We start from the raw sequence: 17,160 nt of genomic DNA on the forward strand, positions 1-17,160 counted from the left end.
GACTTACATAATGAAAATACAACAGCAACAGCAATGACAGTCGCTAATGGCATTAAGCGCTTATCTGGTGCCAGGCACTGCTCTCAATTCTTCACTTTTGATAACCCTGTTAATCCCCACAATTCTGTGATGTTAATAGTATTATGATTCTGACATTCTACTTACAAATGTGGAGTGATGCTAAGAGATTTTAAACTTGTACGCAATTTTCAAGCTTAGAGTTTAGCACAGTTTATTCACTTTTACCAAAAGACTTATTTATATAAAGGTTGCATTAGTATTTCCCTAGCATAGTTGCCAAGAATACTCTTGATTATAAACAACTGATTTGATTGATTCATTTTTTTCAATGCATTTTGATTAATTTCCTATACCAGGAAATTATCAGACCCACACATACGTGCATGTATCTAATACGTTTTAATTCCCTAACAGTCAAAGAAATGTTAAACAGAAAAAAAGAAAAAAGAATTGATCTAAACCATTCACTATTCTAAACACAGCCATAAAATCACAGTAAAAAATAGACATTATTAAAGATTATTTTAAGAAAAGTTTTCCAAGCATAAATGAATGAATTTAGCACCAAACCAAACTATATATTGTGTTCACTCAAAATTTTTAAAAATGTAATTCTTTACCCAAAAAAAGATACACTGTAAAACTTGCAAGAAAGTAACAGTATATTAACATTGCAGGGTAATGTTTTTCTAAAAACTGTTCCAAACTCTAATGTAATAATTGTCTTATTTCAATCAGTCTAGCATCATCTTGTAATTTTCAACATAATTCAATTTCACAACACTCGTTCATAGATGCGTACAAATTTACTGTGCGGCCAAATATTATGGCATTCTCTTTTCTTCCCGCAATAGATTTATGCAACAGAAAAGGAAAAACATACGGGAAATAGTCACTTTTAACAGATGTCTTAGTTTGAAAAAACTTAAGTCAGTTTAGAATTAAAAATCAAAGCCCACTGGTTGAACTGAGGCATATTTGCATCTGTTATTAATGTTTGAGTTACATACTAAAGACAAGATTATTCATCAGTCCCTCATGCAATATGTTAGTAAATGGGATTTTGGTTAGGAATTTAATTGCATAAAGTCTGTCTCTAGAAGCTTCCAATTCATCCAAAATAAGCCTTTACAGTGGCCTGAACTGAATTAAAACAGTTACCAACACCAAAGAGAACTTCTTGATTTTATTATGAAATGCTTGTATGAAAATCTGTGAACATAAAACGGAGATCTCTGCCACCCCATTGTGATTAAACAGTAGTCCTTTTCTTCTTTTTTCCTTTTCCTTTCTTTTTCTTTTTCCCCCCTTTTCAAGCAACGCAGGGTTATGTGAGGTATTTTTTTAATCATGTAAAGAAAACTGAGTTAACTTTAAAATAAAAATAAACAAAAAATGTGATATCTCAGGTTAGACTTATAAATAAATTCTCAGGTTAGAATGATAAATAATTCTGAGTACTACAAAGTGTGATGAGAATTCGAGTGACCATTCTGAAAATATGCACGAAGCTTATACCCAAGTGATTAGGGTCATAAGCTTAAGCAGAGCTCCCCACTGTTGCCTATACAGGGTTTTACTAATGGTCTGATAATGGGGAGGGGTGGTCAGCATGGAGGTTCTCGTAGTACTTTATAGTGGTGTGAGTACAACAGTCACTCATTAATTACTGCCCTCTTGTCAGCTCACACACTAGATTACTGAGCAACCCTCACTGTCTTCACAATGGTCTCATAGTTACAGAACACTGTCTTAGAGAATTCTTTAAGAGGAGTTATTCAAAATTCTTGGATTCTACTATAAATTTGCAGTAAAACTTCCTGTGTTTCAGAGTATTCAAATGGAGATTGGGAAATATTCAAAGGATGGAAAAACAGGATGGGGGAAGAATATCAACAGTTCAACCTCTAATTTCATTGTAGGCAGCATTAATAAATCATATTGCTTAAAAATAGTACCACAGTAATCACCTTAAAGGTATTAACACACATGAAGTTATATCTCTGTTTTCACCTTTTCACTCGTTTTCCTTTCTCAATCCCCTTTTACCGCCTCTCCCCACTTCCCTGCCATTTACACACATATCAGGGTCTAAGGAGAGGGCTCCCTGTTGTTTCAAAATACACTGCGATACTAAACTCTGAGGCTGACAGTAAAAAGTCACTTCACTTCAAATGAGCATCTCTAAGTAGTGCACATTAATATGCGCTTCTATGGAAACAACTCTTTCTGGATTTCAGCTTAAGCTTCTCCATATGATTTTTCTCAAAGGCTCCCTTTTAAAACCATCACTACCATTTATTATCTTCTTGTTATATAGACTGTTACTTTTGTTTCATCACAAATCTCTGCCTGCTTATTAGCAGCCCTGCCACTACTATCAGATGACATTTGTTTTACTTAATGCATGTAGTTTTAGAAAAAAATTATGGAACTGCTATTACTGCATTATATGAAAAAATTCCAAGGTACATTTAGCTGACACTGCATCAGCTGCTATTTAAACTGGGCTTAGCTAATGGACTTTTAATGTCAGCAGGGTTACGTGCAGTTACTGGCTATTAGCAGAAATGGCTCCTTTCTATAAAAATCACTTTTCCTCAAGTGTGTTGTTTGAACATTCCTTTCCCTAATTTAGTGACTGTCACTGAATGCAAAACAAACTCAAGGACTGTGGAATCCACTCTTATCTTTAAGACCCTCTTTTTAACCTTGCCATTCAGCATTCAACAGGAAACCTCTCTCATGAGCATTTAGACTTGCAGTCAGAAAACTTTGTGGAACATTATTATTACCTTGCTCTTCTTAACAGAGTATTACATATTTTCTTATGAAAACCCCATATCATCCATGAACATATGATATGTAAGACAGAGAACACAGGAAACAATTCCCTGCACACTAGAATTTATTGCATCTTTTAAAATCCTAGCTCATAAATGCCAAGTGATGTGGAAACATATGGCAATAATTAACATTTACATACTGATGTGTCATGTAAATATATATTAATCTGCATTTAATATTAAAAATAAGCAAGAAAGTACATTATCCCTCTACGTGTAATTAAATTTTTTATATTCTTTCATTAGTAACAACCTTTCTCTTCCCCCCTCAACTAACTTTATCTTTATTCATTTAAATCAAGGTATCAATGGATGTAATGGAGACATCTGGAAATAAAGCCACCTGTATGGCACCTGAGGGACTCCAAGAAAATTAAACATTCTGCAGCCTGGAAACATAACTCCATTTTATTAACTCCATTTTATTTTTTATAAAAAAAAATTATTCAAATCATCACCGAATTCAGGGAAAAACAACACAACTGACTTTGCCTTCAATCAGCCCGATCCTAAGAAGTCACCTCAGGCAGGGTGCTTACTAGGGTAAACTTTGTCTCTCCTGAAGAGGGGGTTCCCACATGTAAATGAAGGACTTTACTCATGCACACAGGATAGCTGACCTCCTTTGGTCAAAAAATTATAGTCTACTGTGTAGGAAAATACAGAAGTTCTTCTCCACGTGTTTGAAATAAGCCAGTGAACGTGGAGATCCCCCAGTCTCTGTCATCTGGAGGACAGGAAGAAATTGTTTCTATCAGATAAGCCACCACATGAATGAGGCAGAGGTATCTCTACTGTATGCTATTGTAAACAACTTAGCTACTGGTCGACAACAAGGCACTTTTTCCAGAAAAGAATATAATTTTGCAGTGAGAAACCAGTGATGAAACCTGATTCCGTATTCAATGACTACTTATGAATTTTTTTTATTAAAAGTTTGTTTTCATTTCTTTGATAGGTTTTGCTGTTTTTTAAGGATATTGCCAAGGCTGTTTGAAAATAAACTCTCCTAAAACAAAAAGTTACACACACACACAATTTGTGCAAGCATATGTGTGTGTGTGTGTGTGTGTGTATATATATATATATACACATATATATATATGCTCACAGAGAATTACTGAACTATATATGTCTACTTCTTATAACTCTTTACTCCATTTCTGCTTGGAAATACCCTGCTAGGAAATAATTCCATAGTTATTTAATTTGATTAAAAAATATGTAGATCTTTCATGTGATCATCATTTCTAATAAATCCAATAAACTGATTACCCCCATCCCTATTGGGAAAACATATCTATTGTTAAAATATTTTCTAGCCATCTTTCTTCTCTATTTTTTCATCAGGTTATAGTAAGTAAGCTCTAACTTTCTTCACTGTGGGGGGTGTGTGTGTGTGTGTGTGTGTGTATAACAAAAATAAACATATTTTGATCAATATATAAGAGAAAGATATTGGCAACATTTCCTAAAAATGTAATTATATTAAAGATAAAACTCCATTTAAGCAAATTCTTTTCTGGGACAACTGTCCCTAATAACTCCCATATAATCCTAAGAATGCTTTTCAATTTCTGATGTACAGGTGAGATTTAACTTACAACGCTGACAGTATTAATGACACTGTTTAAGAGTAGGTGAGGAAATATCAATGCATTTTATAAAGACCTTTGAAGGACACTGTGTATCAGTATACCACTGATTTAAGTGTAGATTTCTCAAACAAGTACATCCTACTCAAACAGGTTCAAGTAAACTCCAAACGTAACTTCTTTCAAAAATACATCTTTTAAATACTTTAGAAACTCGTTTGCTCTGTTAATTGAAGTAGGTGTGTATCAAGACTCTATTTATATAAAGGTTCAAGTCAGAGTGCCCGTTGAATAATATTATGATGAAATACTGATCTTAGGTCTCTATTCCGATAGCACAAGCAATAAATCATTTGAACATGCCTGTTTTTCCTCAGGTTCTGAGAGCAGTTTCTGAAATGGGCTTCTGTTTTCCACCAAGTTGCATGCTCTGTGGGTGATGGCTGTAGTAGGTTGGGAGGAAAATGTCTTAGGCTCTTTCAATCCTTGAATTTGATCCTTAACACATTTTTAAAGCTTATACCGTCTCATCACCTTATGGAGATACAGAAGGAAGAAGGAAAGTTGCTAAAGAAAAGGACAGGTAACGTAATTACTGTTTTATTTAGAATGACTCCAAGATTGCTGCTTGCCAAACTTGCCTCTTTCCACTGGGTGGCTACAATGTGGATACTTGGCAACCTCTTTATTCAACGGAAGATAAAATATATCATTTTCCCTTAGCAAAAGCTAAATTCAAATGTCAACATATTTCACACAGACATAATGCTTAAAGTGAAATTACCATTATTTACTATGTCTTTCCAATCATAAAGTTTTTGTTGTGGTAGTAATCTGGTTATTTGTTTGGTTTGGATCAGGGATAACACAGGTCTTTGACAATCACATATAATAAAACAGCAACAGTGCTTTTTTCACTGACTGTCACTTTTTGTTCCTGTAAAAGTTAGAGAATACCATTTGTTAAAGTGTAGTCTTTGATCTAGATCTTGAAATAATGTTTTTAGGTTCTTGAAATTCCAGAAAGATATTAGAATCATCTAAAATATTCAATTTGAATACAAAAAATGAACTTGCAAATTCATAGAGACTAGAATAGTCCCAAACTGTTCCCCTTTACTTTTATCTGATACATGAACATATTTCACTATGCCTGTACTTTATAAGAGGATATTATTACACCACATGCCCTATCATATTGCACTAAACTTTTATTGTCTAAGAGAATATATATTATGCACTATTTTAAAATAATTACTTTTCTGTACAAATGGTATAATTTACTTCTTTACTGCTCTTTCATATTTTATATTAGGCAAACTAATTTTCTTGAATTTTGAATCCATTTCTACTCATAGATATATTTACCCTTATAACTGGGCTACAGATGCATTTTAATGTGCAAGCACTAATGTGTTTTTACTGGAAATGAATGTTCATACAAAAGGGTTTTATTCTGAACAGAGAAAAAAGAGAAGACAATAAATTACATTTGAGTTCAGTCAGTCCATGATTAAATAATCAATTAAGACATTGACTAAAACTGAGAAATGTTAGCATTCATCAATAAACTTGTTTAATGTGCTGAGGGAGTTTCTGTTGTTTAACATCCTCAGTGAGAAGAAGAGATAATACACGTTCATCTACATGAGGCGTTTTTATGGCTCTCATAATTGCTGAGAAATGAATCTAGCCACAGGACCCAAATGACAATGATTAATGAAGATAAAACCCTTATCCTCACAACATTTTAAAATAAATAAGACTGGAAACTCTGGAGTTAAATTTGATTTATCAGTATCACCTGTTAACATGATTATCTGGTGCCCTCACATTTTAAGTAAGAACTGTAACAGGCACATCAATGAAATGAAGTCTCACCTGTCTCCTCTCTCTCTCTCTCTCTCTCTCTCATTCCACTCCCACACTGGCAATGAGACATGGTTAGTTATTTAATTAGAAGAGGGTAGTCCCCAAACATTGGAGTTTTCAGATGTTAGACTTATACTTTTGCCACGCAAAGCACTTTTGAATCACTGCTCACTGCTCATAAAATGTATACTGACATAAGGACAAATATCTGCATATTTGGCATTTTCAAAGCTACAGCTCACTTTCCAAATTAACTTCAATTTAATGTCACAGTAACTTTAACACTATGTGTAGAAGGCTAGATATGTTTTAAGTACCTGGAGATACTCCTCTGTGTCTTTCAAAACCTCATTATATAAACCTAAGGGAGCAACTTTTTTGGAGGCAGGAATACTCAAAGTGAGAAACCACATTAAAACTTCAACTCAAAACTCGTTTTTAATTATAAAATTATAACAATATTTTCTAACATTTTGTTTATAAATCATCCAAATATTTGCAACAGAATATATTGGGTTGGCCAAAAAGTTCCTTCGGGTTTTTCTGTAAGATGTTACGGAAAACCCAAAGGAACTTTGTGGCCAGCCCAATATGTTTTGGGTTATCATGAAAAGGCAGAAATTCTTCTGAGAGTTCTAATCAGGTAGAGAAGAGGAAAAAAAAGATACTATTTTTGATCTTGTTAGCTCATAAAATTATTACTATAAAGTTTTTAAAATTAAAATCTCCACAAATTTAGAGATTATAATATTTAAAATAAGAGAAACTATAAATTTTTAAATTATTGGATTTCTTTTTAAAAACTAGAAAAAAGGAGACAGTAGATCTATTAATATTGCTCAAGGCAAACTTACGGTACTTCAAAAAAGTCACATAAAACACAGCACTGAGTTTCTGTGAGTTTCTGTTCTAGTTTAAACATCCTTGAACTAAGTGAGTGATACTGGAACAATATCCAAGGTCTCAGATTCATGGAGCTCTCTTCCACAAATATATAAGCAGTAACAAAACCAAATACAATCTGAAATCAAAGAAGCGCCTATACATTGCTTTAAGGAGCTAGGTTAAGAAAGAAAAAGAATGAGAAATGTGGGGCTTTGTAACTGCAGACCAGGCAATCCAAAAATAAAAGCAGAATGAAAATACTGTAAGAGAAAGATGTGTCTTAACTCTACATAACATAAAACTCCCACAAATGTCTAGTTTTATCTTAAATTCTGCTAGAAAACAACATTTATACCAAGCATAAGGGAATTCCCTCACTATCCAGTGGTTAGGGCCCAGTGCTCTCACTGCCAGGGCCCCGAGTTACATCCCCGGTCGGGAAACTAAGATCCTGAAAGCTGCGTAGCTCGACCAAAAAAAAAAAAAAAAAAATACACCAAACATGAAAAAAATACCAATAACCATTAAACAAACAGAAGTAATTACATGTGACACTTTCAAAATATATATTACCTAGATTATTCATGTTGTTCTAAATTATGATGCTGAAACTTTCTATTGCAAATATAATTTGAATATATGAAAGTCCTGGTGAATTTGCTTTGCCTTCAAGTCAACCTATTTTTCTATACAGTAAGTCCCCTACATATGAACCTTCAAGCTGAGAACTTTTCAAAGATGCGAACGTGCATTCGCATGTCCAATCGCGTAAGTTATTCACGTGCCTGGTGTACACTGTCACGTGCATGCATCCTCTACAAGTGGTTGTGCTTTTGTGTACTTTACAGTACTGTATAGAGTACAGTAGTACAATATCCTTATTTCAAGCCCAGAATGTCCGGAAGCAAGCGTAAAAGCAGCGGTGATGTAGCTGGTACTACTGTACTTTACAAGGTACCATACTGTAAAAGTAAAAATGTTTTCTTTATTTTTTGTGTTTGTTCATTTTTTTAATGTACTATTTGTGTGAAAAGTATTATAAACCTATTATACTACAGTACTATATAGCCTATTATGTTAGTTGGGTACCTTGGCTAACTTTGTTGGACTTAATGACTGCACTCTTGGAACAGAACTCAGTATACATGAGACTTACTCTATTTTTTTGTGTTGTTTTATCATGTATTGAATTATGCTCGTTAGACACACTTGTGTCTTTTTTTTTTAAGAAAAACAATCCACATTTGCATAAAGGGCTGGTTTTCTCAAAACCATTATCTGAAAACATGGAACTTGCATTTTTTTTTCATAAAAGTGTTTATGGATTTATGCAGTTATCTTTCAACATTCATTGTAAAGATAGAAAGTCAAGAGTGGAGGTTGTAGCCAGGGCTTAACAGGCTCTGACTTAAAATGGCATTTTTAGAACTGGTATTAGGTTAATTTTCCCAGATTGTGCAGAAAGGAAGAAATGCGGCAATGAAAAGAGAGAGCTTCCCACAGGCCGTTCAAAGAACCACACCATGTCCAGGAGTTTGCAGTACTTTGGAGCATCTCCTCAGACAGCTCCATTTGTTGCTTTGGGGGAAGCAGTGTCTGCAGCAATCCCTCTACTCTGAGTTCAAAATTATTGACCTTTAATTTCTTTAACTTCTAGATTTCTTTGCCCATGGTTTACAGAGTTGGAAGCCAAAGAATTCTGCTCTACATACTTTAGATGTATTAATTCATTCAACCCTAATATGACTTACAGTATATCTTATCCTCATTTTATATCCGAGGAAACTGAGGCATGGAGATGCTAAGTAACTGACCAATGGCCACACAGCTAGGAGGTGGTGGAGGCAGCATTATGAGGCAGTGGTAATCACTAAACTACCAGGGAGGATGGTCACACACCACTAACAGTCTCTAGCATGTGGCTCCCCAAAGCCAGACCGATTATATATTAAATCTAAGTAAGATTTAATAAGACAGTTACAATGCAAACTCAGCTTTAAGAACAACCCACTTCCAACCAAACTGCCATCCTTAAGTTTCTCTGCACAGAAATCATGGAAGTCCTGCTACCACTCACACTACAACCCTAGCTAGTCCTATGTTTACTAACATTGGATGCTTAAATCCAGAAGATACTATACCTATTCCCACTGTTATATTTCAGAAAGTAAATTATAATTCTATGCTTGTAAGTCAGTCTTCCTCGAAGGGTGAAACTGTCTCAACTCTGTGTCCCTAACAAATAGCATACAGTGTGGGACATAATAAATGCACAATAATTGTTCAGAACTTTACTTCTAAATAGCATACACTATCCAAATGAGCTAATGGGTTTCTAATTCGTGGGGATGCGAACAGGTTTGTTTTTAACTGCCACAAACACCAAAGTCAAACTAAAAAAGATATAGGCTAAAAGAGCAAGGGAAGAGCACTGCCTCAATCCCCACCCCACAAGCGTCCCCATTATCTCCATGAAGTGGTTGCAGCCTGTAATTTTAATGTTTCTTCTCAGAGTGACTCCCTCTGCTGCTCCAGCAAAGCCATGACCTAAATCAGAAAAGTGCTAAACGCAGTTAAGGCACTCTGGCTATTTGCACTAATTGGAGAACCCAGCATACATTAGAGAACAGTTATTTTTAAGTCTCAACAATAATTCTAAGAAAGCTAAGAAAGTTTATTTAGGACAGCTCGGTGCCTCCTTCAGGTCCTCAGGGGGGTTGCTCAAAAAAGGATCAGTATGTATTCTGATCAGGACAACCAGACTACAATGGGAGATGCTCTAGGACCCTGTCTTGTTGAATTTGGAATCCCCAGTATCCAGAACACAGAAGGCCAGGAAGTCAATAAATGTTAACAATTTTGTGGTTCCTCATTCTCTGCAAGTACTTGAAAAGTTTGCTCTCTGAAGCCTTTTAAGTATTCCCTAAGCTAGAATACATGAAATTATTGTTCTAAACAAAGGTAAACTAGCCTACTTTTCCTTACTGCAAATTCCAAACGCGAATTTATGAATTTACTCTGCTCCTAAAATAGAAAAATATATGGTATACTTGTCATGAAATTCAATCTTTCATGCCAATTGTCTATTTGTACCACACCAATATGCATAAATGCACGAAAGTAATTTTTACTCTTTTCTCAGAAGAAGTATATTATTTTAAAAACATTACAAATTATCTTACAATAATAGAGAATTATCCCAATATAATTAGAATCTTCAGTAATTTCCTGTTCTGAGTTTGGTGGTGTTAACACTCATAACACTAGTTGGTGCTAGATAAGCGGAATATCAATGCTGTGTAAATCCAGAAATAAAATGCATTTATAAAACAGGAGGGCACTAATTCTGAAGCAAACTGATCAAGTGCACACGCGTGCACACACACACACACCCCTACACACACACACACACACACACGCGCGCGCGCCTTTTCCTGGTAAAATCTTTCATTCTTGAAAGTCAGAAACACCACAAATTCCCTGGAGCTAGGAGTTCCCAGCAGTCCTGAATGAAACAATTAGAACATAGCCAGATAGGAGAAAGCTGTTGCCTAAAGTCTAGAGAACCTCCCAAGGACCTGTTTAAAATGACTGATGTCTTTCTTCAAATCACACTTACAAAATGAAGTACACTCACAAATAACACCCATTCTGCTTTTTTATCTTAAACACCTGTTATTTTCTTGGCTCTCTCTGAAGAGACACATATTTCCTAAAACTTCCAATTTTCTAGTATCTTTCCAACAACAGAATAAAAACCTTTTCCACTGTGTAAAGTGCTTAAATTAACTTTCTCATCTTAACTGCATACATACTTCCATCCATAAAAAATAGTTTATTCCCATCTTTAAGTCCTCAGCACAAGGAAATCATACCTTGAGGGAGCAACAGCATCTTTGATTTACCTAGTGATCTAGTCCGAAGAGAGAGGAGAAAGGAGAAGACATTAGAAGGAAAGGAAGGTCTGACTATCAGAGAATTATAGGAGTGTGACTCTGAGAAGAAAGTGTATGTATTAGTAGTTCAATAGTAAACAGGCTAGGGGAATGGAATAGAGTGATAGTGATAGAAGCTGAAAGTAGGGTTTGGTGCTTTCTACATTTTTGATACCTAACACACAACACAGGAATAGCTGGTATCCTGCAACATGGAGGAAAACAAAGATTAAAGTGGCGGAATAGTGTCTCTCAAAGACCACAGATTCAAACATAAATAGTTTGCTCACCAGGAACTGAAAGAAAAAAACTATACTAAACGGAGAAGAACAGCAGTGAAATGAACACACCCAAAAGAATACATTTAATTATTCCACTTAAGATCAGACGAGTAGGTTCAATCCTCAATCTCTGGCTTGCCTGGTCTATAAGATGAAAAAAGTGTAAGTGGCAAACGCTCAGTCTGTCCTGACTGTCTTTTCTTTTCATCTCTTCTCCCTTCTTCTTTCAATATTAATCCACTCACAATCTCCTGTCTAATGATCTTTATTGATCCTTTTTCCTACCCAGTCTTTTTAATTTGGCTGTAGGAAGCTCTCGGCAGGGATCCTATGTCTCCTACTTGGCATCTTTGGGGACTTTAACTTGTCCTTTTCCCAAACAGTTCTCTCACCGCCTGGTCCCCCTCCCACTCTCACCCTATAGCTTAGTCCTTTGTGCGACCAATAACAGCAGGCGAGTTCCACAGGGAGTCACGCGGTTGATTCCACAACAATTCATCAGGTTGCTCCCTTCAACTTCCAAACACCCCCTCTAAGCACCCTCAGCAGCCGTCCTGAGAACTTCTCCCAATTTCAAGAAACCTGCAATAAGTTTATGATTCTCAGGGGAGACTCCTTTGTAAAATGGACAGGCAGATGAGCTTTAGACATATGACTGAGAAAACCAGGGCCAAACCTCGGGGATGGGAGGCATTTGGCAAGAAGGGAAGGAAGGATTTATGAGCGTGGCTACTTGGCGAGGCAGCAGGACAATTTACTCCCGAAGTAGCTGTGGCTTATCCGCAGAGCCTCGCTGATCACGTACCTCCGACCCGGAACACACTAGCCTACGCTCAGCGCCCCCCTCCGCCTCCAACGCCCTGGTCCCCAGCGCCTCCGCAGATCTGAGGGGGATGCTGTCGGTAACCTCCGGAGTGTCTGAGCATCTCCGGGGAGTTGAAGCTATCGCCGCACCTCCTCTGCTTTCCAACTTTAGAGCGAGTGTAACCGAGAGGATGCGATGCCTGGATTACCTCCGAACGCTGCAAAAGCCTCCTCCATCCCTCGCACGCCCATCGCAAGGAAAAGCTGAGCTCCCTCCCCTGTGCCAGCGACCGCCACAAAACTGGGCGGTTAAGACCCAGGTGGGCCCTCGGCTTGTCCAGAAGGTGGCGGGGGCACTGGGGACCCAGACGACCCGAGAGAGACCCCGGAGAGGGGCGCCTGGGCTCCTTCCTCGCAGTCTCCCTTCCACTCAGCTTCCCAGGCTCGGAAGGCTGGGATTTGCCTCTATCACCTCACCCTCGGAGGGCGAGAAGGAAACTAGGCAGCCAGCCCCCGGGCCTCCCCTTCTCCCTTACCCACCCGCAACTCCTGGCCGAGCTTCTCCCCCATCCCGGTTTTGCCCAGAGCCCCGGACACTTATTTTCAAGCTCAGACGCATCAAATTAAAATGTCAGAGTTATAAAGTGGCCGGTTAACCCGGGGAGTTTCCGCTTTGGTTTGAACGACCAGTCCGTTTCCTCTAGAGCCGGGGAGGGGGGGGCGGCGGCAGGGGAGGTACGTTTCTCCGTCGCCAGCTGGGAGGGAGAGCCGGAGAGGAGAGGGTAAGAGGGCGGAGGAGGCGCGCACACCCCGGGGCCTGCTGCGGGCTGCGGCGCGCGGGTCTGGGGGCGCCGCGAGCCTCCGCAGCGCCCCGAGCAGCAGCCGAGGGCCACCGGCGCCAGCGGGTCCTCGGCCGCCACGGACACGTTTCCGTAGCGGAGCGCCCTTCGGCGTGTGGCGCTCAGAGACTCAGCGAGGATCCGGCAACCCCCGACGTGGCACAGCGCGGGGAGCCTCTGCGCGTCACGGGGCCTCTACTGCAGGCCACGCAGCCACCCGCGCCCAGAGTCTCTCCAAACCTCGCTGTGCGCAAGGTACAACAACGTGTGAGCGTGCAGCAGAAAGTGCAAGAGACACATGCCCGGAGACAGACGTGGGTCCGACACCCCGCGCGTCCGGGCCCATCCGTGCCCATCTCGGAAGACAGATTCAAAATCATCCTAACCAAAGCTTCTTGACTAGTTGGGAAAGTAGAATTTAAAGTGGTTTCCAGTTGAGGGAGACGAGGCGGGTTAAGGAAGCCAGGGGAAGTGGGGAGGAGGAAAGGAAGAAGGAGGGAAGGAAGAAGCGAAGGGAGGTGGCGCGGAGCTCGGCGGACCCCCTTACCTTGAGCGGCCGAGCCGGTGCCGCTGGCGCTGAGCAGGGCCAGGGCAGGTAGCACGAGCATCTGCAGCACGTATCCCAGCCCCAGTCCGCAGCGGGCCGCTGTCGCCCGCAGACCTTTCCTCATCGTCGACAGAGGTGCGCCGGGGGGAGGCACACACGGAGGAGCGCCGACAGCGGAGAGCCCCACCGGGCAGCAGCGGAATCCGTGCACCGCGAAGCTGTCTGAAGGAGTAACGACGACCGAGCGCCACACTCCACTTTCTCCAAGGGCAGGGGCCAAAAGAGGGTGGAGAGGAGTCGCTGAGGAGGAGTTTGGAGGTCCCGCTTTCCCTGTGCCTGCTAACAGGCGGCTCCGTGAGCGGCGACTCTGCCCCCACTTGGGAAGTCCGGGAAGGCGCAGGGCGGCCACCTCGCCGCTCCCCTCAGCAGCGGGAGCAGCCGCAGCTCCGCCGCGCGCCGAGCCCGAACTGTTCCCCGGGTCCCCTCGCCTGTGCCGAACACACACAGGCACGCGGGGCGGGGGGCGGGCGGAGGGAGAGGAAGAGAGAGCAAGAGGAGGAGGGAGCGGAGGGTGGGAGTTGTGCACAGTGAGGCGCTCCCGGCTCCAGTCTCGGGGTTCTCACGCGGGCGGAGAGACTTCCCGGCTGCGGCTGCGGCTGCTGGGTGGCCGAAGAGGGTCACCTAGTAGTGCGGGGCGCACGGGCGCGCCGAGGGGTTCGCCCAGGAGGCGTGGAGGGCCCAGCCCAACTCCGCTGGGATGTGAGAGGCGGCGGGAGCGCGCCCGCCCGCCCGCATTAGGGAAACGAGGACTGCGGGAGCGGCGTGCCCGGAGCCGGAGGTGGAGAGCGGCTGTTGGTTTCTCTGCGGAAGCTGAGGCGAGAGCGACCTGAGGAACGAAGCGTATTGGGAGCGTGGGAGCGCGCCGGCCTCACGCCGTGCGCCAGACCCGGACTTCGAGAGCGCAGCGGGCGCGCCCCGAGCCCCTTGGCTGTGTCCAGTCTGCCGCCTCCCAGCTCCTCCACGGCGCCGCCAGAGCCTGAGCCAGACTCGCCGGGACTGGACTCGCTCTAAGACTTCGGGTCTTGCGGTTGATTAGGCGGGGGTGGGGGCGGGTGGGGGTGGGGTCGGGCTCGAGCTGAAGTCCTGCGGGGCCGGGAAGAAGGCATGAAGCTTTTGCAGAGCCCCAGCCCGCGGCAGTCTTGGAGTGGTCAGTGCCACTCAGACTGCTTTATGCTCTGGGTGCCTATGACTCCTCTGTAGTGGAACAGAAACCAAAAGCTCAAGGAAAACTCATTCTTCAACAGAGCTTTATTTTCGTGCACCTTGGTGGCTGGCAAGGTTGAGTATGTAAAGAGTGGTGAGATGAAACCGGAGAAACTCCCAGAAACGATGCACAACAAAAATTGTAGATACTCACTTAAAGTGATGGTGGAACCTATGACATGTTTTCCAGATTCCTAACGGTGTGTGTGTAAGGACTCAAACTGCAGTGCGTTTTTATTATTTTTCCTCAGGAAAGAATTGCCTGGGTAGCTAAGTCGTGGATCCCTGTTGTAATGGTGAAGGGGAAATGTAATAATGGGTGGATAAAATAAGGAAAGGTTGGACAAAAGGAAAGTGGATGGATGGAAAGTCCAATACACATTGGCACACTGACCTTCCAGGAAGAAGAAAACCACTTCCCAAGATTATTACATTTCTAAACTAATATTAAATAATATATCAGAGAAATTTTAAGCTCTTGGTGCCAAGGGGGCAATGTGTAAACACACACACAGGCAGGAAGCTTGTGGTCTCATCTTGGCTGTGGTCCTAACTCATTCTGTCATCCTGGACAGGTCAGGTGAACTGCATGTCTCAGTTTCTCCATCTGTGAAATATTTTATTAGATAGTTTCAAAGTTAACCTCCATCTAAACCTCTAGCCAATAAGACCTGTCTTGGATGAGTCTGGTAGATCTGAAAAGGTCATTCTTGGCAGAGACATTGACAAATCTGGCCACTTCTCATTTCTGTGGAGGCACAGCCTGCCCTGCTAAAACCACTTCTTCTCCCTCTTCAGCTTCGCTACACCAAGATACCAAGATGTTTTGGTAAGAAGGTCAGAAGTTCCTGTGTCAGACTGTCTGAGCTTAATTCTTAGCATTTCGTATTACTAGCTGACCGACATTGAAAAATAAAGCTTGATGCTTCAGTTTCTTAATCTGTAAGATGGGTCTATTTGCAGTAGCTATCTTCTAGGTTTTTGTGAGAGATAAATGAGTTAAACATGTGTGAAGTGCCTGACACATAAAATTGTTAGCTCCTGTTCTTATTTTTGAGGAAAGATTCCCATCAGCTGCATGCTGGCTAGACCAGTGCTGTCCAACAGAACGTTCTGCAGTGAGAAACATATTTGTATCTATGCTTTCCAAAATGGTAGTCATTAGACACATGTGGCTATTGAGCACTTGCAATGTGACTAGTGTGAATTGGGAATTTTCATGTAATTAATTAATTTTAATTGCCACATGGCTAGGGGCTACCATGTTGGACAGTGCAGCTCGGCCACTTATAATATGTCATTTATTTTGAGGATGGCATCAATAGAAAGGGTTCTGTTTATATTTCATACCTGTCCTTACAATTTTTTCCAAGAAGGACAGCAGCTTAAATACTAAGAAACCCTCACGTATACTCACTCTATTAATATCTAAAATTTGTTTATTCATTTGCAATTTTATCGGTTATCTTTTCCAACTAGAATTTAACTCTTTAAGGCAGAGACTTTGCCTTGTTCACCATTTCAGCCCCAGCTCCAAACACAGAACCCAATGTAGAGTTAGTGCTCAGTCAGTATTGGTTGATTGATTGCTAGAAAAGCTCAGTAGAGAAGAATCCTCAAAGTCTAGTTAGTTAAATAGAATTAAATTGTTACATAATTCTATTTGGGTTATTGAAGTGCTCAATGACAGACACTGCATAAAATTAATGCTTTGAAAGAAAGAGTAAGAGACAAGGGGAAAAGTAGTTCAATACTGAAATTCAGTCTATAGAGAGCAGGAGAATGTTTTGAGAAATAGTATGTAGAGATGAGGTGGGAAAGAGAGGGAAGAGTTAGTGCACAAGAACAAGGACAGAAAAAGTACCAGCAAATCAATCAGCTTTACCAAACAGGTGACTTTTCTGAAATCTGTAATTGCAGATGGAACTTGCCTTGTGTATCAACATCCTGCCTAGTTTTTTTTTTATGGAAGAGAGAATGCAGTGTTGCATAGGCCTCTGAGCTAGAACTGCTAACTTACCTCACTTAGATCTGGGCTCACGTGTCACTACTTAGAGAATCCTTCTCTGACCAATTTACCTAAAATAGCACCTACCATATCACCCTCAACAGCATATACCTGCTCTGATTTTCCATATAGTACTTATTTTATAAAAAACATATGCTTATGTTCAAGTACACATAGATGTATGTATGTACATGTATGTGTATAGGTATATGTATATCTGTTGAATACTCTCCAAAAGAATGTATGCTTCTCAAGGGGAGGAAT

General features: G+C 40.8%; 1 protein-coding gene across 2 annotated transcripts in view; it reads right to left on the reverse strand.

The window, feature by feature from the left end:
- UNC5C (unc-5 netrin receptor C) overlaps positions 1-13,749 on the reverse strand; it is a gene marked incomplete at its 5' end in the record, with an annotated part of 395,086 nt that extends 381,337 nt beyond the window's left edge. For both annotated transcript variants that reach the window (XM_082653166.1, XM_082653165.1), the window contains one exon: positions 13,626-13,749. In XM_082653166.1, coding sequence (XP_082509292.1) covers positions 13,626-13,749 — 124 coding nt within the window. The remainder of the gene's footprint in view (positions 1-13,625) is intronic.
- Positions 13,750-17,160: the final 3,411 nt, after the last annotated feature.

The sequence above is a fragment of the Grampus griseus genome (assembly GCF_964374135.1).
Source record: "Grampus griseus genome assembly, chromosome: 4".
Taxonomy (NCBI): domain Eukaryota; kingdom Metazoa; phylum Chordata; class Mammalia; order Artiodactyla; family Delphinidae; genus Grampus; species Grampus griseus.